Source organism: Balaenoptera ricei, chromosome 17 (genome assembly GCF_028023285.1).
Source record: "Balaenoptera ricei isolate mBalRic1 chromosome 17, mBalRic1.hap2, whole genome shotgun sequence".
In the NCBI taxonomy this organism is placed as follows: domain Eukaryota; kingdom Metazoa; phylum Chordata; class Mammalia; order Artiodactyla; family Balaenopteridae; genus Balaenoptera; species Balaenoptera ricei.
Genome location: NC_082655.1, coordinates 8,673,174 through 8,697,438, shown reverse-complemented (window position 1 = coordinate 8,697,438; position 24,265 = coordinate 8,673,174). Strand labels below are relative to the sequence as shown.

Genomic DNA, 24,265 nt, shown 5'->3' with positions numbered 1-24,265 from the left:
TTACTTCTTTACAGAAAGAGGACAAGTTGTTTTAAAATAAATATGAGATATCATTATAAATAAAACGTTTTATTTATAGAATTATACATAAAATAATTATGAGATATCATTAGCATTCAAAGATAAGGACAAGGAAATATAAATTTAGATAGAAAATCAATATCAATGTGAAAACGGGAGTTGTGAGGACTAATACAATATTAAATTATTCTTCTTACTTCCTGACAATGAGGTGGAAAAAGGAGACATGGCAAGTTATAGCTCTCAGTATTAGCCATGAGGCAGCATTCTGGAACTGCCCTTAAAAGGGAATTTCTCTTTTTGGAACACCTGTGTGACCAAGGGCTGTGAGTGGGAAGTGATTTCTTGACCTAAAACTCTTTTTGGCTTCTCTGCAGAGGCCCCAGACCCCTCAGAGTGAAATTTCACAGATTTGCTTTCCTTTCAGTGATGAGGAAATTTGAGAAGCTCCCAGAATCTAAGGTGATCTTCGATGCCGATGTTGCTGTGATGGTCAAGTCCGAAGTTCCCGGTTCTGAGTCCTCACTGATGCAGTGCTTGGCAGGTGAGGGGCCGGGCACCTGGGTGGTGCCATACAGATATGCTGTGCTGATCTTGCAAGACACATCAAGTACAACCCTTGAAATGATCATCAAATATACGTTATAAAAAATACTTTGTAAATCACTTGATTCTCAAAATGTGCATCCAACTCATAATTTCAGTTAGGAGTTTATAGTGCATCCACCACCTGCCAAGAACGAGGCTCTGCCAGATGTTAGGGAGCAGAATTGAAGGGCATTCGTTCCTTGTAGAGCATTTTGTCCAGATCAGGAGCTGTATCTGTTTATTTCAGCGGTCAGGCCAGAGATGGGTAATAACAACTACCACTTACTGAGTATTCACCTTTACGAGCATTAGCTCATAATCCTCCAATCCTCCATGAATAGTCATCGTGACCCACATTACTGTGTGTGTGTGTTTGGGGGGCAGGGAGTAGGGGTGTGTGTCCGTCTGTCCTCAGCATCTCCTGAGGGGCTGGCGGGTGACTGTCCCCTGGTGCTTGCAGGCTGTGCGCTAGATGAAGCCTGCAGCTTCCTCACGGTGTCTACGGCGGGATCGGACGTCTCCTGCGATTTCTATGCTTGGGCAAGTGACCACATCGCCTGCACAACTTCTGGTCGGGTGAGTCGTGGCAGCTGCATGGTGGGTCTGTCTCTTGTCCTACATCAGGCATGCCCTGACTGAATTGACACCACTTTGATCAGGTGATGGAATGAGATTGTCAATAGCTGATCCCACGTTACCTCCATTTCTTCAAAACGATGGGACTTTGGGAAACTGAAACTGCAGAGGACCAGTGATGGCTCAGGAGGAAGTTAACTTAGGGACTGTTTATCTGAGCAGCATCATTTCCGGACAGATCCATCAGAAGAGGATTTCCGTGATGAGCCCCCTCCTTCTGTCCCCCACCCGCTTATCTCATTGGGTAGCTTGGGCCACTGGACGCGCCAGGACATTGTCCAGAGCCCAAAATACCATCTGTCTCTCTGAGCCCCAGACCCCAGCATTCCTTCCCATTGTAGAAGTAAAACATGATTATGGCTTAAAACGGAAAAGAAAGTTAAATATTAGTTAGAACCACACGAAATTGCTGTTTCAGTAAGTCAAAGCTGGTCGGGTATCAGCAATTTCATTGTTACCATGAATTAGGACAGAAAGGTATGCAGTGAAAAGCAATTCTCCTAACTTCCTAACTCTTAGCCACATGCAAATCTCCATTTTTACTCCTCCATTCCTTATGGATCCTTCCAGAACATTTCTATGTGTTTATAAGTGTTTATTACATAAAAACATTTTTGTTTACATGCTAATATTTTACAATACATATTCTTTTCTACCTTGATTTTCTTACATAATATTTATCTTTCTGTATCTAAAAAATGAGCCTTGTTCTTTTTAATGGCAACATACCAATCCATTCTTTGCATGGACCTCATTTATCTCACATTTAAGGGCATATAGATTTGTTAGCAGTTTTTTTTTAAAATACATTTATTTATTTTATTTATTTATTTTTGGCTGCGTTGGATCTTCGTTGCTGCGTGCGGGCTTTCTCTAGTTGTGGTGAGCGGGGGCCACTCTTAGTTGCGGTGCGCGGGCTTCTAATTGCGGTGGCTTCTCTTGTTGCGGAGCACGGGCTCTAGGCGTGCGGGTTTCAGTAGTTGTAGCATGAGGGCTCAGTAGTTGTGGCTCACGGGGTCTAGAGCGCAGGCTCAGTAGTTGTGGCGCACAGGCTTAGTTGCTCCTCGGCGTGTGGGATCTTCCCGGACCAGGGCTCGAACCTGTGTCCCCTGCATTGGCAGGCGGATTCTTAACCACTGTACCACCAGGGAAGTCCCCTGTTAGCAGTTTTGCATCAGCACCAGGTACCAGTGCTTGTGTGCAAGTGCATATTCATAAGTGACAGCCCAGAAACAGCGTGGAAGGTGGACCCCTGAATTTTAGGACTCAAGCTGGGGCCTGGAGCTGTAGGATCTTGAGGAGAGCAGAGAGCTGTCTTGGATTGAATCTCAACCCCGTCATTTTGGGGCTGTTTACCAGGTGCAGGTTCCTTAACCTCTGTCTCCTCATCGGTAGGATGGAGTCTGGTGAGGATCTGAGAGACTAACTCCGTACACACAGTAGATCGTTGAGGACACGTTCACTTCTTTGAGTTTAAAGCATTTTGAGGAGGATGACCGTGCCTTTATTTGTTTTCGCTATCATGATTCAGACCTGCCTTAAGATATATCAGGGGGAAAAGGGGGTGGGGTGGGGGAGGGAGGATGGGCTAGTAGGCTGGTGACGCTCAGCAGGAACTCACCACCTTAACCCATTAAGGTCAGGACTGAGCCGTGCTCTCAGTGTCGCCTCTCCTGCCCTGGGACAGTGCAGACAAGCTGGGCTTACTTGTTATCAGGGTCCAGGAGCTGCTCCTGCATCTTGGCTGGTCCACAGCGAGTGATTCTGCTAATAATGGGACACCTCTGTCCAGACTTCCGTCAGGTCCTTTGTGGTCTGAGGGTCACAGCTGTCAGTGACAGTGGTTCCCTAGGCGACTGTCAAGTCCTTGGGAATCCCTGATTTAAAGAACGTCTACTACTTGTGTTTCCCTAAGGGATCAGAACCAGCTTATAGAATTAATAATAACAGAAAGAGCTGACACTTGTTGAGTGCTTACTAAGCACCTGGCACTTCTGTGAGTAAACGTCTTAGATTATTGATCATCTGATCCTCTGCTGACAGCTGCTTGCTCAGTAAGTGTGGCTTTTAGTCTACAAGATATACAACATTTCATTTTATTAAAAAAGGCAAAAAAAAGAACTAACTCTAACTTCAGCCCCTCAGCCCATGAGAGACACTGTCTTACAGGGAGAGTAGTTAGAAGGCGGCTCTGGAGCCAGCTTGCCTGGGTTCAAGTCCCAGCCCTGCTACTTGCTTGCTGCTCTTTTGCACCTTGGTTCCTCAGAGCCCCCATAAATATGGGGTAATAACAGCACCCGCCTCACAGGACTGTTGTGAAGTCATACATGGGAAAGCTCACAGGACAGTTTCTGCTGCAGAGGAAATGCTCGATGACCTTTGTCCTAGTCGTCACCATGGTTGTTAGTGTGTTATCCACACATCAGGTCGACAGGGATTCCATCTCAACCATTAGTAAGGCTCCTCTCCAGGGCCGGGGCCCTGCAGTGCCTTTGACCATGAGGGATCGGTCCACCCAGCCCAGAGCTGAGGCCACGGTCCCAGGAGCTGACTTCAGGCCCCTTGGCGCCACTGGGTCTGGGCCAGGCTCTGGGTGGGGAAGGGACTCTTGCTGAGGCAGGAGCCCCGTGCTTTGGGTTACCTCCGCCCCCTCCCTCAGTGCCCGCCGCCACGCAGCAGAGCCTGACTGCAGATGGGACCAGGGCTCCTGTAATCTGGGACCCAAGACTCAGGTCCTTCTCAGTCTGCAGGAATCTTGCCTCCTCAAAGGCTCTTCTTCCCTCCTCAGACCATCATCCGTTCAGTGAGTTCGGGTTTTTTTTCTAAAAAGCAAGGAGAGCTGTTGTCTTCAAATAGCCTTTGTTTTAGCCTCTGCCCTCCCCAAATTCCCAAAATTGAACTGGAAAACTCAAAGTTGGAAACTTTGCAGGGGGTGGGGGCAGGGAGGGGGCAAAATACTAGAAACAAGACAGAAATTGATACAGATTTAGCCTACCACACCCACACAGCAAGAGCTCTGGACCTAGGGGTCAGAGGCACTGGAAAACAGCAAGATCTTCAGAAGCCTGACCTCCCCATTTCCAAGCTAAAGAACCTTCCCCTGATCCTCCCTGTGTGCAAGCTGTGTGCCAAACAAGGTCTTCCCTGAGCTGGGCCCTGCCTCTCTCTCTCTCTCTCCTCCCATCACGCCCCTCTCATAACTGACAGTCCCTGAGAACCACTGGACCTCGTTAATGAAAACACCCACGGGATCCCAGGTCTCCATCTCCGCCCTTTCTTCTGCTTACAATCCCCCTTCTCTTGTTTCCACCTGACAAACTCTTATTTATACGTCCGAACCCCACCCAGATTCACCTTTTCTGGGAAAATTTTCTAGCTCCCCTTTCTCAATAGAGTTAACCACTCCTTCTTCAGGGGTAATTATCTCCTCTTTTATTACACATGTCTTTGCAGCTAACACTCTGGGCTGGAATTTACTGCTTACATGTCTGTGTGCTTCAATAGATGGGGAGAAACTAAGGAGCGGGAATCTTCTCTTATTTATCTTTGTAGCCCCCGTGCCTAGCTTTGGTTAGAGTTTAATAAATGTTTGTTGAATTTAATTGTTAAATGTCACCGGACGATAATTCAGCCTCTTTCCACGTTTAGGAGGAAGATGCACTGGGGACCTCGACGGCCACCAGCTTTGGAAGTCTTATGTGCCAGGTGAAAGTGAGGAGCAGGGGTGGAGACTCTCCAGCTGTGTATCTGAAAAAGGGTAGGTTGATGAGCTGGATGGCCCGGGGCCCCCGTAGCTTAACTTGTTCAGTGTCTGGAGCTGCTTTCCCGCAGGACGCCTTTAGAGAGGAGCCACGCTGCCCCCAGCGCAAGGGGCAGGGAGGCCCGTCCTGCAGGTGAGCGATTCAGTTGCAGAGCAGACACAAAGGCTGCGGGCAGAGGCCAGCTGAGTGTGCCCTGTGCAAGCTCATGTGGCTGCCTGTGATACGGGGTGTCCCCAGCAGGGCAGCAGGCCCTGGGCTCCCTGCAGCTGCCCACCCTGACCCTCCATCTCACGGACCTTCACTCCCCTCTCCCTTTCGTGTCCACCCTCCCCGGAAGCTGTCAGACCTTCTCATAAGCAGCCAGACCTCCAAGCTCTTGTCTCTCCCTGTCCTGCACTCAGGACCTCCCCGGCTGCAGTGTGTATGCACGTTACCTGGGGGCTGGTAACACAGCAGATGCCGAGTCAGTAAGTCAGGGTAAGGCCAAGATTTTGCCTATCAAGTAACCTCTCAGGGACGCCAAAGCAGCTGGTCCCTGGACCGCACTTTGAGTAGCGAGGCCGTCTCGTATTTTATAGTTTACAGCTCACTTCCCCAGACGCCTTTCATTCCACCCTCACAGAGATTCTTGAAGGAAGGTGAAAATGGGATCGTAATCCCTGTTTTACAGATGAGGAAACTGAGGCTCAGAGAGATTAAGAGTGTTGCCCAAGGTCATATTGCTAGTAAATTGGGGATCTGGGTTTGAACCTAAGTGCGTCTGATTCCCCTGCATGGCCTCACAGAGGGGGTCAGGGAGATACTTTTGGTCTCTGTAACACATGTGGAAGAAGCAGTGGGTCTTTTCCAAGAATCCTACAGCCTGCACGACTCTGCCCTATCCATCAGGGCCAAGAGAGGGGACAGCAGTGCAGGGTCCTGAGCCCTGGCCCACGACTGCGCTCTGCCCGTGAGCTGTGATGCCCTTTCTAGTCACCGCTCTCCCGGCCTCGCTTCCTGTGGTTAAGGGTGAGGGGGCTAGAGCCCGCCTGGTGGGTTGACCCCAGCTCTGCCACCACGAGCTGTGTGTGACGGTGGACAAGTTCCTTGACATTGTAGGCTGCTGTGATTCCGTTAGTCAAATAAGAGTCACAGGTCAACTGAGGTTGTTGGGAGGTGGGAATGAGGATGCTTTCAGAATGATGCGATGCTTTTAAAACAGCGTGTGGCGTGTGGTAAAGAGCCAGAGGAGGGCTTCTACGACCCTTGTCACTCCTGCTAACAGTTTCCCCATGACCCGAGGCAATGGCTGTGGACCGGAAGACAGGCCAGGGGACCTGAGCGAGGACGGGGGGCGGAGGGGAGGGGTTGGAATGAAGGTGGCAGGCATGTCACTTCCTTAGGTCTGAAGCTCCGGGCAGGCAGCCCGGCTCCCAGCAGCTTCAGAATTGCGCTGCGAGCAGCTGGCGACGGAGAGGATGCCTCGGCCCCGGCCCAGGGCCTCGGCCGACCTCGGCAGCAGGCTCAGCCCACGGCAGGGACGAGCGTCTGTGTACTGTTGTCTCCGGTCCTTCTTTCGCCTGATACCTCCATCCTGTCTTAAATGAGAGCTCCCCTGGGAGAATGGAGTCCAGCAGAGCTGGCTTTTCTCTGATCTCTGGCCAGGTTTTAGAATTTCTGCCCCAGTGTTTATTCCACTTATTTTTACTACCCATTTTGAAAAATGACAGAACACAGAGATTATTTTCTGAAAAGGAAAACCAAAATAAAACAAGTAACCCCTCTCAAAAATGCTCTTTAAAACCCTACTTTGGCCTTTTATCATATTTTTTTAAAAACGCAATTGTATTTCTTTTTAAGTGTTTGTTATTTTTTTCTCCTCCTCATCTCCTGGAAGTTTATACTTTGGGGGAAAATTGCAAGGGAAATTGTGAAGCTTCTTTGCTGCCAAGCTAAATCAAGGGCAGAACTGTTTTTTGCCTTTTTTTGTTTTGTTTTGCCTTTTATATTTTCAAGCAGAAAATGCACAGACCCAGCCATTCTGGGTTCTGTTGTAATGGAAAGAGAAGGGAGGTAAACTGGATCTGGCTTTAGACTCCGCTGCTCCCAACTTACTAGTTCTATCTTTGATCAGGAACAACTTCTTTATTTTACTTTCTGTAAAGTGGGAATAAAATGCCACAGCTGAGCAGGAAAGGACACAGTTTCTGAAAGTCTCCTGCACAGTCCGTGGTACCCAGTAGGTAGTGAGCATGTCCCTCCACACGCCTGAGCTTAAGTGACCTGGAAGATGGGACAGCTTTGTCCATCCTCCACGGCCATCCTCTGTCCATACCCACTTAAGGTCCGTGGCCTTGACTGTGGAGGAGGAGCCATGTGATTTTTCAGTAGCAAAGGAAGTCAGGGCCTGAAGGTTCCTTGGAGATTATCTAGCCCTCACGTCACAGGTGAAGCCTAGAAACAGGAAGCATCTTGTCACACTGCATCCAGGTGGACCAAGGACTGTAGGCCCGACCTCCCCCAACTCGGGAACATCTCCCAGACCTGCTCCATTGTCTAGGACTCCAACACCATGTGGGTGAGCCCAGCACTGCACGTCCCATACATGTTTACTGAGTGCCCGTGGAAGTATACGCACTTCGCAGGTGCTGTGGGTGCCACTGTGATCGAAACAGACAGAATCCCTGATTGATAGAGGAATTGGTCCAGCAATAAAAGCACTTCAGAGGGTGATACGTGCTTTGATGAAAATGAAACAGGACACTGGGGTAAAGATGGACGTGGGCTACCTAGAAGAGCCAAATTCATGGAGAAGAAAGTGGAACAGTAGTTACTTAGGGCTGGGTGAGGGGGTAATGGGGAGTTAGTATTTGATGGGGACAGAGTTTCGGTTGGGAGGATGAAAAGTTCTGGAGGTGGATGGGGTGATGGTGCACAATATCATGAATGTTCTTAATGCCACTGAACTATACACTTAAAAACGGTTAAAGTGGTAAATTGTTTGTTATGTATATTTTATGACAATTTAAAAAGGAGAAGAAAAATGAACATGAGCTGCTTTGGGCGCTCAGGGAACGAACTTCAGAGAAGGGAGTGTCGGAACTAAGGATGAGGAGGAGCCCACCATGCCCAGATCTCAGAGCAGGTGGTCCTCTGTGCAGGCTGTGAGGAGGATGGCCAGTGAGCTGAGACGTGGCCCTACCATCCAGGGCGGCACTGTGCAGTAGAACTTTCCGCAGGGATGGAAATGCTCAATAAATCTCTGCTGTCCAAAATGACAGCCAGTAGCCACATGTGGCCACTGAGCACTTGGAACGTGGCTATTGCAGCATGAACTCTGATGAACTGAAATTGATCTTCGAGGAGTCACACGTGGCTTGTGACTCCTGCTTGTGAGAGCGGGGACTGTGTCCAGGGAATCACAACTGGTGGGGCAGCAGTAGCTGTCTCAAGTGGCTTAACTGTAGGGTGAAGGATGACAGAGCCTTAGTAGAGGCACAGACAGAATGTAAGAGAGATCAAGGGAGGGAGATGAATTCTAACCGTTTAAAGCTGGGAGATGGGCCCTTTAAGTCAAGCTGGGCTTTGGCGAAGGGTGGGCGGGGGCTTGGCCTGGCACAGTTAGAGGACAGTCAGGCAGAGGGGGGCTGCGTGAGCGAAGGCTTGGAAGGAGAAGATGCTCCCTTTTTGGAGACCTGTAATGTATCTGCTGAGCGTCAGATAAGGGCCAAGCTCATGGTTCAGCCTTTTAATGTCCAGTCTGTCTTTTCATCTGCTCAGCATCTGTGAGGATTATATACCGTCATCGCCGGTTACAGAAAGGAAAGCTGAGGCCCGGAGGACCTAAGAACTCACTTGCCAGGGGTGCTGCGGGGATTCGCACTCGGGTCCGCCTGGTTCTGAAGCTTGCACTCTTGCTCCCACGCTGTAAGGTCTCCACCACCTTTAGGTGCATGTGTTGGTTAAGACCTGGTGACCTGCCAGGCCACTGGGAGGTCAGGGTGGCCGAGAGCACAGGCTCTGGTGTTCTTTCTGCCACCACCAGCTGTGTGAACCTAGGCCAGACTGTTCACTCGTTAAGGTTCTCTTTCCTCAAGTGCAAAATGGATATAATAATAGAACAGACATGTTGGCTAGAGTGAAATATATATATCTGAAAAAACCTCATATTTGCAAAAATATGCTCTAAAAATAACTGGGCTTTTATGGGAAAACGAGACTTAGGGACAGGCAAAACCCAAACCAGGCCACTTCTAGCCAGAGGACTGACAAAAACAATAGCAATCCTATTTAAAATGCTAGCAAAACTTTAAAAAGAGACATATTGAATCCATCACAAAGAAATGCTACAGTAAATGTGAAGGGCAGGGTAGCTTGATGGGGGAGGGGAAGGCCTGAAGATGTTGAGGCACAAAGATGCACAGGGAGAAGGGAAAATCGCAGTCCTCACTTTGAAGACAGAGCCGCTGGCCAGTCTGAGGCAAGAGGAAAGCCGTGGGCTGATGGGCATCATGTAGTCCAGTGTTTCTGCAGCTTGCTGCCTTCAGCTGCATGGGTATGTGCTGCATTCACCTGTAGTTTGATGACACAAGGCAGCGACAAGCTGGGAACACTGCGGATCAACCAGTGCAACCTCAGCATTGCAGCGGCCGAGCTGCCTGTGCACCACGTGTTCAAACCACTTTGCGTTACAGGAACACACGTGACAGCAGAGCAGTCCGAACCAAACTCAAGGGCAGTGAACATTAAATGAGGTCGCCTAGGTGAAGCACGTGGCCTGATGTCTGTGTGTATAGTTAGAGCTCAATAAATATTTGCTGGGAATAATAAAAACCATAATAAATGCCAGTTCTCCACACCTCCCCTTCAGACCCTCAAAGGTGTGGTGGGTGTTTGTCCAGGTGTGCTGGTTTGGGGCCATGGCTTTGGTGGGCTCCATTGCTCTGCACACGCGGGAGGCCCAGGATTGTCCTGGCACAGAAGCATCTCGCTGGACCGCACCCTGTACCTGGTGTGGTCAGAGGGTCCACTGTCATGTGACCAGCACGCTCTGCTCAACTCTGCATTGTTTTGAGATCTTAAAAAAATTTTTTTTTCTACCTTTTCCCCAGGCCAAGAATTCACCACGACAGGTCAGAAAAGCTTTGAACAGACTGGTTTCCAGAGTGTGCTCTCTGGAATGTACAGCCCCATTGCCTTCTCAGCCTCAGGAGCCAGTCTGACCGAAGTCCATCTCTTCTGTCTCCTTGCCTGTGACCGTGATTCCTGTTGCGATGGCTTCATCCTCACGCAGGTCCAAGGAGGTAACATGACAGTGAGGGCTGGGGCTTCCCTCTTCCACGACCTGCGGTCTACAAAGTTTGGGAAAGGCATGGGATTGCAGAAGACAGGATACACAACACGGCGAATGCCTGGGGAAGCGGCCACACTCACTTAGAAAGTGATATTCACAAAATTAGGGACTATCATGACCCTTCGAACAGGTCACATACTATGTTGGCCACTTTGCGTTTTAATACCACGTTTTTCCTTAGTGCTGCCTTCAGAGGAGGTATTTCGAGCTCCATTTTCACAAACCAGGAAACTGAGGCTCAGAGACTTTCAACCAGCTGCTCCTAATCACTCTGCTCATGACACAGTCACGGAGTGACGGAGCTGAGATTTGAGCCCAGGTGTATCTTCAACAGCGTCTCACTGCCCCCTCTGAAGCCTGGACCATCCACATTTGGTTAGAAAATGTTAGTTCATTTCCATCACCCATGATCATTCATTCAGTGATTATTTATTGAGAGCCTACTGTATACTAGGTCCTGTGACCCATAGGGCTGGAATTTTCAGTTGTCTCTCAACAGTGGGAATAGACTTCTGTTTACAAAAATAAATCCTTGTCCTTGGCTACGTAGCCTTGTGGTTGTTGAGAAGGGGCTTAGGTCAGACGGACCTGGGTTCTAGTCATCACTCTGTCACTATCTCACTTTTCTTGAACAAATTGCTTAAACTAAGTTGTAGGTCCCTTATCCATGAAAGAGAGATAATGATAATTCCTATTTGTCTATTCGTTATAAAGATACTGGGTGCAAAATGCTGGACTTGAGCTTGGCTCCTGGTATGCTATTAATTTAGTGACAGAGGGACTTACCTGTAACCAACTGCATGATTGGCAGCTTCAGCTTATGGAGAATTCTGAAGACTAAAAAAAATGTGAAGTAGTCTTATATATCTTTTTATGACCCTCACTTACAGTCAGCTATAAACCTTAAGTGATCACCATACCTGTGCAATCCAATGTTCCAGGTATTGGGGATCGATAAAAGGAGCTTAGAATGTGGTCGGGGAAGCAAAGGTACCATGAAGGACCATGACCTTCACTCCCTCATCTGTGCTGTCATCCAGGCGCGTATGGAGTTCCGCTGTGCACCAGGCTCGATACACAAGGCAACACAAGTGTCTGAGGCCGTAGGAGGCTTGAGTGCAGAGGAGGGAGATGTCAAGGGAGCTTGGTGGTCAGGGAGAGCTTTCTGGAAGAGGAGAGACTTGATCCAGGCTTTGCGGGATGGGTGGTGTTCAGATGGTAAGAGAGGAGAGAGAGTCTGGTCAGAGTGGGCATCCCTGGGAGCTGAGCTCAGTCGGGGAGACCGCGTATTCTGGAGAACATCATCCATGACACTGGACTTATCAGCCTACAGACCCAAGGCTGTGATCAACTCTAGCATCTGTACATCATTCCCTCCAGACTCAGAGGTAGATACTGTTGGCTGTCTAGCTTGGTCACCTGGTGGGACAGTTGTATGGTGAGCGATGGAAGATATCAGGTGTCAGATTTGGTGATGGGAAAGGGAGATTTGGGAAGGTCCATATGGGGTATATGCTAAGTATGAAGTGGCTTTAAGACATTCACGAAATGTGGACTGAGCTTTTGGATACAAAGATTCAGAGCTCAGAGAGGGAGTCTGGGTGGGAGATGGAAATGTGTGAACAGCCAGCGTTGAGGTAGTAGTAGAGGTGTGGGTATGGATGGATTTCCTAGGAAGGGGGTGCTGGGTGAGAAGATGGAGCAGGGTGGGACTGATCCCTGGGAATATCTACATAACTGATGAAGAATCTGCACAGAAGACAGAGAGGAGGAGACCCAGGAGAGCAGCAGGTCATAGAAACCAGACTGGAGACGGTTGAAAGATGAAGGAAGTTGTCAACAGTTTTGAATGCTGCTGGGTGTTCAAACAATGTGACTCCTGAAAAATGCTGAGGTCAGCTCGCAGTGGTCAGCAGAGGCTACAGTGAGAATGTTTTGTTGGTGGTCAAAGGAGCCCGGGCAGGAATGTGGATTGAAGTAAGTTGAATCCTAAAATTCCTTCTAGGTTTAATGCTTTGTGGTTATGTGATGCGCATTCATGTCAGTGTTTAGATAAGCAAAAAAATAGACATTGTACACACACATGTACACAGACACATGCACACAGGCACACCTCATTTTATTGTACTTCACTTTATCGTGCTTCGTAGATGCTGTGTTTTTTTACAAATTGAAGGTGTGTGGCAACCCTGCACCGAGCAAGTCTGTCGTGCCATTTTTCCAGCGGCATTTGCTCACTTTGTGTCTCTGTGTCATGTTTTGGTAATTCTCAAAATTTGTCAAACTCTTTCATTATTATTACATTTGTCATGGTGACCTGTGATCAGTGATCTTTGATGTTACTGTTGTAAAAAGATTACGACTTGCTGAAGGCTCAGATGATGGTTAGCATATTTTAGCAACGAGGCACTTTTAAAGTAAGGTATGTACTTTGTTTTTTTAGACGTAATGCTATTGCACCCTTAGAAGACTACAGTATAGTGTGAACGTAACTTTTATAGGTACTGGGAAACCAAATATTCCATGTGACTCACTTTCTTGCAACATTTGCTTTATTGTGGTGTCCTGGAACCAGACCTGCGACTGCTCTGAGGTGTGTCTGTATATGTCCTCTTTATGTGTGCCTATATGTAGAAACACTGCAATTCAAATCCAGGGTGCTTTCTGCCTTCTTTAATCTTAATGTCTTTTCTGAGGATACCACAATTTCCCCAGATGTTCGATTACTCACCAGACCACAGGATTTTTCCAATTGGAAAGGTTGACTTCATTTTCCTTAGGGTCATCTATGGAATAATTACTTTGTTCTGTGGAGCAGGAAGCCCACACAACCCTTTTTTCCATGACGTTTCTGGCTAGCAGCTTGCCTATCTTTCCCTCCCAGTGTAACCCGTGATCTGTGAATTATGTCGATCTGAACAACCACCTCGCAATGCTGCAAGTTAAGCTTTTCTTGGAGACACACATCAAACATCAGGCAGATGTTTTTCCCGGTCTAGTCTGATGGGCAGCCCTGGAATTTTAACTTGTGAAGCTTTGGCTGGATCTGCTGATGACCAGAAATGGAATCCCGCTACATGCTTTTTCTGCAGTCTGGAAAGGCATTTAATTTCTGGTGGAGTCCTCCTCCTCCCCGTCCCCTCCTCCCCTGCAAGACTCCAGCTCCTCCAACCTCCAACCCTGAAATGGCTTTGTTTCCACTGATAATTATTAGTGAAAATTCATGAGGCTTCTGGACCTACATTTCATGAGCCTACTTGTTAACACAACAAGGAGTTGAGGCCACTTGGAAATGGGGTTCAGTGGCACTTGTGTGGCCTGAGGCTCCCGGGAGCGTAATTGAAGCTGGCTCACGTGATCAGCAAAGCGATTTCAAATCTCCAGCCGGCGCCCACCTCTCAGACACCCGGGGTTCTCATCGACACTTGAGCATTAGTTAAAGAAGAAAGCTGCCTGCGTTTCTCTTCCCAGGTCTGAGAGCTGGAGGGAAAACGTGCCCCACCTCTTGTTTAAGTCCATGGTTCTTTCTTTGGCTTCGGAGAGGGGCAGCCGCAGAGCTCAGGCTTCCTCTGGGCTCTCGGCAGGCGCTTGCGCACCCCTGCTGCCCTGTGCTTGCTCCGGCCCTGGGTCCGGCCAGGCCGGGCGAGGCGCTCACTGCCCGCGGGTCCTTCCTCTAGCTCTGTGCAGTCACTCAAACAGCCCCATCTATGAAGTGAAGTGGCCTCACCAGCTCAGGGCTTCTGGGGTCCGGCTGTGCGCTAGGATCACCTGTGGTGCTGTTCACAGGACTAATTCCCAAATGCCACCCTTGCAACCTGTCAAGTCGGAACCTCTGTAGTTGGTGCCCAGGAACAAGCCCTTTCAAACTCTCTCTGTGATTTTGATATAATCGGTCTAAACACCCTGGTTTGGGAACCACCAAGTTAGTGGGTCTCTAAGGTAACTTTTTACCACAGAGATGCTGCTGATGATAATGATGACGATTAGTTTTAACTGCTCAGGTTAAAAGTGGGACAGGAGAGAACAGAATGTCAAATTCATAAGCCAGACATCCGTGAGTCATCTACATTGGGGAAATTTTGGTGCAAGAAGTTTGAAACTTATCTGGATTTGGACATAAATTAGGATAAAGAAGGGAATAGGAGCTGCGGGGTGGTCTATTTCCTTTTTCTTTTCTTTTCTTTTTTTTCCCCAGGAGAATCTGAACAACTATACTACCTAACAGGGTTATGTATCCAAATAATACATAAAGTATTTAATTTCTAGATCTCAATAAATTTGGGCAATGTACTTCTGTGAAGCTCAGTTTCCTCATCCATGAGATGGAGATAATAATGTCAATAAGAATTAAGGAGATTAATATACTTAAAGCACTTATCATAGTGGCTGGCACATCACAGGCATCCAAAACATTTGAGTTACTTATATTTACCCAACTAAAATCACTATCAAATTCAGTTAGCTTGGGGGTAGGATTTTCTGCTACTAAATAAATTCATAACATTAGGATAGCTTTTTTAAAATTCAGAGTTTGAAGATATATTCAAGACGAAATAGTCCAATGCCTTCCAATTACCAAATCTAGTAATGGATTTCTCTCTATGCATCCAGGGATGTGGGCACACAGCCTTGGCTTGGTTACATCCAGAGACAAGGAGCTCATTTCCTAACAGGGAGACTTGTGCCATGGGTGCACAGCGCTTGGCTTTTAATAGTTCCTTACTTTGAATCTAAATACTGCTTCCTGAGCTCCTTCAAGATTGATCTCCTCTGTGTGTGTGTGTGTGTGTGTGTGTGTACGAGAATGAGAGACACAGAGAGAGAGCTGTTTATTTCCTTGAAGCCTCAAAAAGATGGAAAATGGAGACAGAGGATTCTGGCAGTAAGACCCCTGGTGGTATCAGAGGTGTCATTGCTGCTGTCCCCATGAAGAAGGGCTCTCATGGAGGAGGAGGTGGTGTCCCTCCTCTCAGGAATTTGCCAGTAAGACAACTTCAGGACGATTGGGGAAGGATAGCCCAAATTAAAACCAGGCTCCTGAGTTCCAGTGTCCACTCCCGAGGAGTAGTTCCCTGCCCACAGCCCACAAGCCTCTCAGGGCACAGCCGCGTGTCTCTAAAGGGTCTCTGCTTGGTCCCCACCACACTGACCTCTCTCCCCTCTCATGACTCTGTAGGTTCCATCATCTGTGGGTTGCTGAGCTCTCCCGATGTCCTGCTTTGCCATGTCAGAGACTGGAGGGACCCTTCGGAAGCCCAGGCTAAAGCTGCGTGTCCTGGGGTGACGTATGACCAGGACAGCCGGCAGGCGACGCTGCGTCTGGGAGGCCAGGAGTTCAAGAGTAAGCCTCTGCCTTTTGCCCATGTGCGTTCCGTCACAATGAACTGTCCTCACCAGCAAGGTCTGCTCCTTTGCTGTGAGCCCTCTCCATACCCTGAGCTGTTTATCCTTCTGAAAAGAAGCTGCACCCAAAAGCTGCAGAAAAAACAACCAGAGCGTCTCAGCAGCGCTCCACGGGAAGCGTGACGGAGCTCTGGGGCCGCAGGTTGGCTGAGGGGAGGCTGGCTCAGCAGGGCAGCTGCACTGACCTTGGCCGGGCTCGTTCACGTGTCTCGGGGGTCGCTTGGTGGTTGACCGCTCTTGTCTGGACTTGGCCAGGGTGGCCTGGCCCTACTTCACGCGCCTCTTCTTCTGGACGAGCACGTTCCCCTGTGGGCAGAATCGGGAAAGAACGAGGGAAACAAGCCAGGCCGTAGAAGGTTGAGGCTTGGACCCGCCCCTGCCACCACTGCCTGTCGCACTGGCCTGGCCCGGCTGGGAGTCAGGAGTGGGGGACATACTCCGTCTTTCAGTGGCAGGAACTGCAAGGAGGGGGAAGAACTGGGGCCAGAAATGCTATCTGTCCCCCCAGGGCCACCTCCCTGGGTGTGTCTCCCCCTCTGTCAGTTAAGGAATTCCAGGAGGCAACCACCGCACTGCCCAACCCAGATACAGGGGCACAGGGAACCGTCGGCCCCCCAACAGGGGCTCCACCGACAGAAATAACCGCTGAGCTTGCTCCTTGCCCTTTTTTCTTTCAGAAGCTCTTCCACCATGTTCCATAAGCGTATAAGCGCGGGATCTAGAGATCACCCCTGAGATCATCCGCCCCACTCCTCATTTTACAGGGACGGGCCTTAGCACCCGAGGCCCCGGCGGCCAGTCAGCTCTCCCTCCGCCTCCCCCAGCCCCGGCCTGTGCTCCTCGCAGCAGAGCTCCCAGGCAGGAGTAGAGACTGCTCTGTCCCGAGCCGGGGCCACCACGCCAGGGCGCTCAGTGTGGTCAGGACCGGCAGGCTTAGCATTGCCAGATGATCGTGAGAAATGCAGATTCTCAGGCCTCTCCCCAGACCCCAGGGAGGCCCCAGGAATCTGTTCTGACGGGCTGTCTGGATAATGCCATGCCCGCTAAGTTGAGAAGCACGGAGTAGGTGACCTGGAAGTTTCCTTCCGACCGGGAGAGTCTGAGTTTTCGGCGTGAACGGGGCCCAGCTGCTCACTTACCTCTCCCGGCTGCAGTGTGAGGTCGGGGGCGGCGGGCTCCATCTTGCCTCCTCTCTGCTCTACTTACCTGCCGGCCTGGGAACTCGGAACTGGACCCCATGGTTCCAATCCACCCTCTGAGTTGAGAGGGCTGAAAGCACGAGCTGGTGTCAGCCCGACAGAGGAGAGGAGGGCACTGGGCAGAGGTCAGAGGAGCCGTGAGATGCCCTGGAAGGTGGTCCTCGAAGGGCTGGCAGAGACCATGTCCTTCCTCCCGGAGAAGTTTCCACGCCCTGCTTCTCAGTGTACTGCAGCCCTTGGGGTTCTAATGGCAGAGAGCTCAATGTCACCTCCTCCAAAAGCCCTCCCTGACTACCCCTGCAGGGCTTATCGCTTCCTCCTCTGCGGAGCTTTGTGCATGCTCCATGCATTGCCCTGTTAGACAGTGCAGTGGGCAGTACGTCTAAACTGAGCCTTTGCCTGGCTGCTTCTCTCCCTGGCCCAGCTGAGAGTTTGCCCCCTGGTGTTGAATCCCACCTTTGGACGCCAGCTGTGTGACCTTGAGCAAGCCAGTAAATATCTTCAGGCCTAATTGCTAATGGGGTAATGACAGTTTCCCTCTCACTGGGCTGTGAAGATGAAAGGCGAGGGTAAACAATAACAATGGTGATAGAAACGCCTTCCATGGTGCTCACTAGGAGCCAGGCCCTGCTCCAAGGTCTTGACCTTTTCTAACTCATGAATCCTCAACACAGTGCTTTAAGGGAGGTACTACTGGGACTCCCCTGGCGGTCCAGTGGTGAAGACTCCACGCTTCTACTACAGGGGGCACGGGTTCCATCCCTGGTTGGGAAACTACAATCCCGCATGCCGCGTGGTGCAACCAAATAGGAAATAAAGTTTAATTAAAAAAAAAAAAAAAAAAGGGAGGCACTATTATCATTATATCCCCATTTTACAGCTGAAGACACTGAGGCACACAGAAGTGGGGTTTTTCCAAGGTCTCAGAGCTTGCACGTAGAAGGGCTGGGACCTGAAACCAGGCATTCTGGCTCCAAAGTGACGTTCTTAACTGCTTCCCTATATTGGCACTTACAGATGATACACGTGTAGAACTTAGTGTGGTATCTGACACATAGTATTAATGTTAGATGATTTTATTGTCATTTAAAAATCTGTCATTTTTTGTTATATTTAAGAACTGGACTTACTATATAATATATAATAAGAACTGTGTCTTATTAATTTCTGGAGTCACACCATGGAGCATAAAACCTGGCATAGAGAATATACATAGTATCTGTGGAATGCCTATTTACCAAAGCCTGGAAAAAATATTGCAGATTTGTGGAATTCCATGAGGTTTAGTTTCTTTTGGGGTAAGTAAAATCAAATAGCTTATTTCTATGATGGATAGTAAACACATGGTATCCATTACTCTGAGAGGTAGCCCAGTGTGGAAACGAGCATTTGAAGAAAGACATATGATCCATTCATGGGCAATAAATCCAGAGTGAAATGCTTAACACAGAGTGTGTGCTTGGTACGTGCCCAAGAAGTGAAGACTGTGCCCTTGTCTGGCCTCCCTGAGAAGGAGTGATTACTGAAGACTTTTGAAGTTCTTTATTTTTTTCAGTGCCCTCTGTGTATATATATATTTTGGGGTGCTGGCAAAGCTTTAAGAAGGGAACCCTTTGATGGGGATTTCAGGCAGCCTGAGGCATATTCATGATGTTCCAAATTGAAGGTTGACTTGCACACAGACTGATCTGGAGGCCACCTCCAACTGGGAACAATAGGGCCAAATCCTTCCTTCCCACAATATGACATCAGCCTTAAGTACAATTAACCCTTGAGAAAATAAACATAGGGATTTAAATTCTTACTAAAGTGTGAGTACCTGATAAGTACCTTTTCCTAATGGCAGATATTGATGGAGGGATACTGATGGAGGGAAAAAGGAGTGAGGATTCCAGGTATCTGAACAACTGAAGGAGACACTGTGGAATGGATTGGTAGCACGTGGGAAGGGGATAGGGATGATAGAGGATTTCTATCCCTCCCACGGTTGGTTGAGGGCCAGCCTCTTCCTTCCATTTTGCAAATGGTTAGATGGTCTTTAAAATACAGACTCTGGAATCAGTCCCCAGGATTCAAATCCCAGTGTGAATGCTTACTCGTTATATGACCTCTCTGTGTCTTGGTCTTTCCAGTTATAAAATGAGGATAATGGTGACTTCTGATGCCTGGGGAGGTTGGGAGGATTATAGGAGGAAAGCATGTGAAGCACTTGGAGTAGTGCTTGGAGCGAGGCAGGCACTCAGTAGATACTGGAGACCCTGGAGCAATGGTTGGCATTTAAAATACCGCAGCTGAATCCTGCTTCCCCACCCGTCCCCCAGTTCCATGACCTTGTTCAAAGTACCTAACCACCCTGAGCCTCAGGGTCTTCATCTGTAAAATGGGGGCACACTTTTTAAATATATTACATAAGGCAGTGCTAATGTGCTCTACAGCATGTAGTTTAAGGTATCGTTTTCTGAACCCCAAGTCCCTGGTCCCCCAGTTGCACATCCAGCAGAGGCGCTCTGTAGGATGTCGGGTCTGGACATCCGCTCTCACTGTTCAGCTCACCGGTACGGCAAGGGTCTGCTTCAGCAGTTGGTTCATGGAGAATGAGTATTTTCTTATAAAATGTAAGTGAATTGATTGCCAGTTGTAGGAAATCACAACCCAACGGAACACACTAAATTCAAATAGTAAGCGCGTCAGTATCCGTGTCACATTTTACAAAGCATTTTCACATCCATCAACTCAACTGATCCTTTTGACAATCTGGTGAGGCAGAGGCAATCTGAGGCAGAAGTGTGAGGTTATATTACACTTTTGCTCATGGGAGTGAATTTCATAGCTGTGACGTGTCACACTTCAAGAAACTATCTTTGCATTAAGTGCCATGGCTGGGGCTTCAACTCAAGCTTTGGAGACCAGAGCTGTGAGGGGCATCTCTCACTGTCTGCTGCAGTGGCCCTGCATCTAATTTACTGGAAGCAGAAAAGTGCTTCAGAGGTATGCTTGTATCATACCAGCAAATTAAGGAGTCTGGTAATTGAGAATTTTGCTCCCTGGGCATCTCTCTGGGGATGCTCTACTCCAGATATTGGGGAATGAATGTCATCTACCAGCATATTCTATTTCAAGATTTTAAAGGGCTGTGGGGAGAAGGGAACAAAAGGTGCAGGAAAGGCAGAGGGTCAATTGTGCACTGCAGAGATGAGCTGGGAGGGGCACAACAGCCATGGGGAGGGGAGTTGCTGAACTAGCTCAGCTATCACTCGTCCTGAGAAGCAGCTGGGTGTGAGGTGCCAGGCCAGGTAGTAGACTACAGAGACGGGTAGAGTGGTTTCTGCTCTCAAGGGGCTCACAGGCTAGTTGGGGTGACAGATACGGATATTATTAAAGTATAGTGGGCCTCCTATTTGCTCATCTTATGGACTGATGAAGGATTGTGGGACACAGAACCCCCTTTAGCACCTCTCTCCTCTTTTGTTAAGCCAACCAACCCTTTCCTGCTCCATGGGAGTAGGGTAGACTTCTAATATTACCCAGAACAAACAAATACACCCCAAAACAAACAACCCCACCAATCACCCGGAAGCAGTCTTACCAGCACGTTTTACTGGCTGTGAGGTTTCTCTTTCCTGTCACCGATTTCTGTTTAAACTGGTGCCAGGTTGACGTGTGTCTCAATAGAAGAGTCCACTCAGGGTCTGCATCTCCCAAATTCCCAGTGGACGTGTCGGGTGTTTTCAGCTCTTTGGTGTTGGCTGGATCATCTTCTTATTTCTAAGAAAAAAGGCTTGGAAAGCTCTGGGGCTGCACATGCCTCATTTCTGACAACACCTTGTAGTGCAGATGAATTAAAAAATAGGCAGACTGAACGTCCCCTAGTGCCCATAGGGATTTAAAATTGGATAGGAAAAACAGGCCTTGGAAGAAATACTTCTTGGTTTTTTCTACATCCCAAAGGCTTCATGTTGTTGATTAATGGTGAGGCTCAGCCCGATGGCTGGCATTCTCTTTGTGGGAGTCTGTTTTGTATCAATGATTGTCACTATCTTGGGATGCTGGGAGCTGAGTGGAGGAACTTCCATGCATCTATAATGTTCATGGTCACCAAGTGCATCTGGAGTAGATGTATGATGGACACCTACACACAGGATGGCTCTCTTAGTTCTTTACAGTAGCTGTCATTAGCACTAAGCAGAGCCTGAGGCAAGGATTCAGGAGTGTAGTTTATGTAGGAAGGGCAAGGAATATAAGTAGAGACATGGTGGAAGTGATGATACAGAGAAGAGAAAATGGCCAGTAAAAGATGGACTCTGAAACCTAGGTTTTCCAGTTTAGGATCGTGCCCACTCCCACGTTGTAGATTCAAACTACCCATACCATGCGCCCCTCCCCCCCCCCCCCCGCCCCAGATGTAGCACGTGATCTCTGCAGAAGTGTCCTGAAGTCAGTTAAGACCACACAACACCCATCAACCCTCGAGAGTCAGGCTCCATGCCAAAGCCCCACAGTTCTAAATGTGTGTGTGTTCCTGCAACCTTGATTACAGAGAGAGCAGATCACATAAGCCAGAGTCTGCAGGCCTGTTTGTGTAACATGGGTATTTTAACTCAGTTACTGTGGAAGGCATGGAACGATGTCTGGACAGTCTAAACCATTAGCCAGGAACAGGAGGGATAACGTTTCCTTCTGTTCTATATATCTTCTCACCATCAACAATATTGAACTGGGGAAGTTTTGGGGAAAGGAGTGCAGGATCAGAAGTCTGCATTAGGAAATCTAATTTGGTGGCCAGCCTTCTTGTGCTTGGGCAGATGAGGCTCTGCATTTACTTGGTGGGCTCTGAAAATCATTGATTGCTTTGTTTTCCTTATTCATTTGTCTTTGCATTCATTACGGTGCTGAACGCTGGTTCTATGGCAGGGATTTTACTAGATGTGGGTGATACAAAGAGGAATAAGGCCCATGTTCAGCCCCTGGAAGCTCACAGTACATTCAAGGAGCTGGAAAATTATGGTCAAACATGAGATTGAAGATAGACATTCCCAACCTCACGAATACCATCCCCGTTTGCCAATGGGGCAAGAGTCTCCGAGGACGTAAGTGACAAGGAAAATTAACACAGCTGTTGAGTCTTCTATGAGTTTGGTTCACTTTAAATCAATCCATAGTTCCTTAAGTGAGTCTCAATGTCACAGGATCCTGACCCCTCCCCACAATAGTCCCTTTGGTGCTCTAAGAAAAACACGTGGGCTCTGGTTTTGGAGGATGGAGGGAACGAAAAGTGCCCACTGAACTGAGACGGTATCTTGACACTGTAAAATGAGGCAGGCAGCTCCAAATAATCAATGGGTCTATTTATTATAGGGTAACTTACTCACAGGGTGGGATGGGGATTGAACATCAATGATCTGGAAGCATTAGTAGCTGCACTCTGCACTACTGAGGAGCCACTAGGACAATTTTATAATTAACCTAGAGTATGGGGGTACGTGCTTGGAAACAGGACGTGCATTCCTAAGTGAAGATTTATGAATGGGTAACATACATCAGCCAAGGTCTTCATCATTGTTTGGAGGCTACCAGAGCACAGAGGCCACCTGGACCTAATGATCATTAAACAATATCTATTAACTACAAAGCCCTTGATGACAGAGAAGTGATTTATGGCACAGTACAGCCCTAGGCAGGGTCAGTGGAAGGACAGAAAGGATTGTAGTGGCCCAAGATGGCATCAGTTATGCTAACATCCATAATTCTGGCCAGCTCTGGTTTTGTACCAGCAGCTGGAGGAAAACTTCGAGAAGATTTTGGGATGCGCCTTGTGTGGGAAACAGAGTTTCAGCCCCAGGAGGGGCCAGTGTCGGGGAGGTAAGGCAGTTATGATCATGGTGGGTCCCCAGTAGGAGCAAGCACACTCAAGCTCATACAAATAAACATCTTCTTTGCAGGTCTGACACCCCTGAAAGGAAACCAGAGCACCTTTACCAGTTTCCAGCAGGTTTATCTCTGGAAAGGTAAGCTCTGTGGTGGGAGGGGGTGAATAGGACACTGATGGCAGGAGACGGTCTGGATCCACTTCTCACTCACAGGGCACTCTGCTCCCCAGAGAGACAATGTAGAGATTTACTTTCCAAGTGAGTGCTCTGTGTGGACAGAAGGGCCCCAGTTCTCATCAGATAAGATACCAAAGTGTAAAACAAAAATGAAAAGTGTGGAAACCTAAGGAAGGATGAAGGAATTAAGCGCTGGTTCCTGTGAGATCAAGTTCATTGACCACAAGCTGCCCTTGTTAGTAGGATGGGGGCTCTGAGGCCACCGCAAACTACAGGAGGCATTTCTCCAGGGGGCCTCGGCCGCAGGCCCCTCCTTCCCCAAGGCTCGGTGGGGGACAGGACCCCAGGTGGGTGTGCCATGGGCTCCTGCTTAGAGCTGATGCTACCTTGGGTTCATGGGACAGGTTGGGCTCAGATGAAATGCATATTTGGCATCTCTTTTCTGCTTTGTTTGTTCTCCTTTGAATTGAATGAACATTGACCTAGTGCCTGCTCAGAGCCAGGGACTGTGAGGGTGAGACTAACATGGTGAGAGAGACGAGTGAGGCACAGCCTTGACCTGGAAAGGGCCGCAGCCTCAGGAGGGAGCAGACAGGCAGGGGATCGTTGCATGTCATGGTCCTAGGTGCTGGGTGGGAGGCATGAGGAAAGATCCCCGGCCACTGTACCACTCCCCTCCTCTTCCCATGACCCCTCCTGACTGATCTCCAGTCCGCTAAGAGATAGGACTGGTGACCTGATTCTATGCCTGTGAAATAGTGTGAGAGAGCACCAAGGGTGGGCTTAGAGTGACTGGATATGAATTCTGGTTCCTTTACTTCCCACCCGTGTGAGCTTGAACACATGGGTGACAAGGCAGTAAAAACGGTCCTGGCCTCATAGAGTTGTGTGAGCATTGGCTCAGTAATTCCTATAACGTACTTAGTACAGTACCTGGTGCATCATCCATGCTAATTAATGTGAGTGATGGTGGTGATGACGGTGGATGAGGAGCAGGAGAAGGAAGAAGGAAGAAGAAGAAGAAAAAGAGAGGGGAGGAAAATAAAAGGAAGGTGCCCATCATCATTTTCATTTTAAGGTGATATAATGAGATTATACACTTCTTTTCTCCTTTAGTAATACCTATATGGTACATATGGGGGTTGATATTCTGTTCATTTTTCAGACAAAAAAAAAAAAAAAGAGAGACTTGGAGAGGTTAAGTGAGATGCTCGCAGGAGCATCTCAGGAGGTGGTCCTGGGGTGGGCCCCAGACACTGGTTCCAAGTCCAGTGCTTTCTA

At 48.5% G+C, this 24,265-nt stretch overlaps 1 protein-coding gene across 1 annotated transcript in view; it reads left to right on the top strand.

Moving 5' to 3' along the window:
- TG (thyroglobulin) overlaps positions 1–24,265 on the top strand; it is a 244,962-nt gene that overhangs the window by 62,995 nt on the left and 157,702 nt on the right. Inside the window, exons 23-28 of the mRNA XM_059901660.1 lie at positions 449–565; positions 1,070–1,185; positions 4,894–5,002; positions 10,097–10,288; positions 15,515–15,679; positions 22,880–22,945. Coding sequence (XP_059757643.1) covers positions 449–565; positions 1,070–1,185; positions 4,894–5,002; positions 10,097–10,288; positions 15,515–15,679; positions 22,880–22,945 — 765 coding nt within the window. The remainder of the gene's footprint in view (positions 1–448; positions 566–1,069; positions 1,186–4,893; positions 5,003–10,096; positions 10,289–15,514; positions 15,680–22,879; positions 22,946–24,265) is intronic.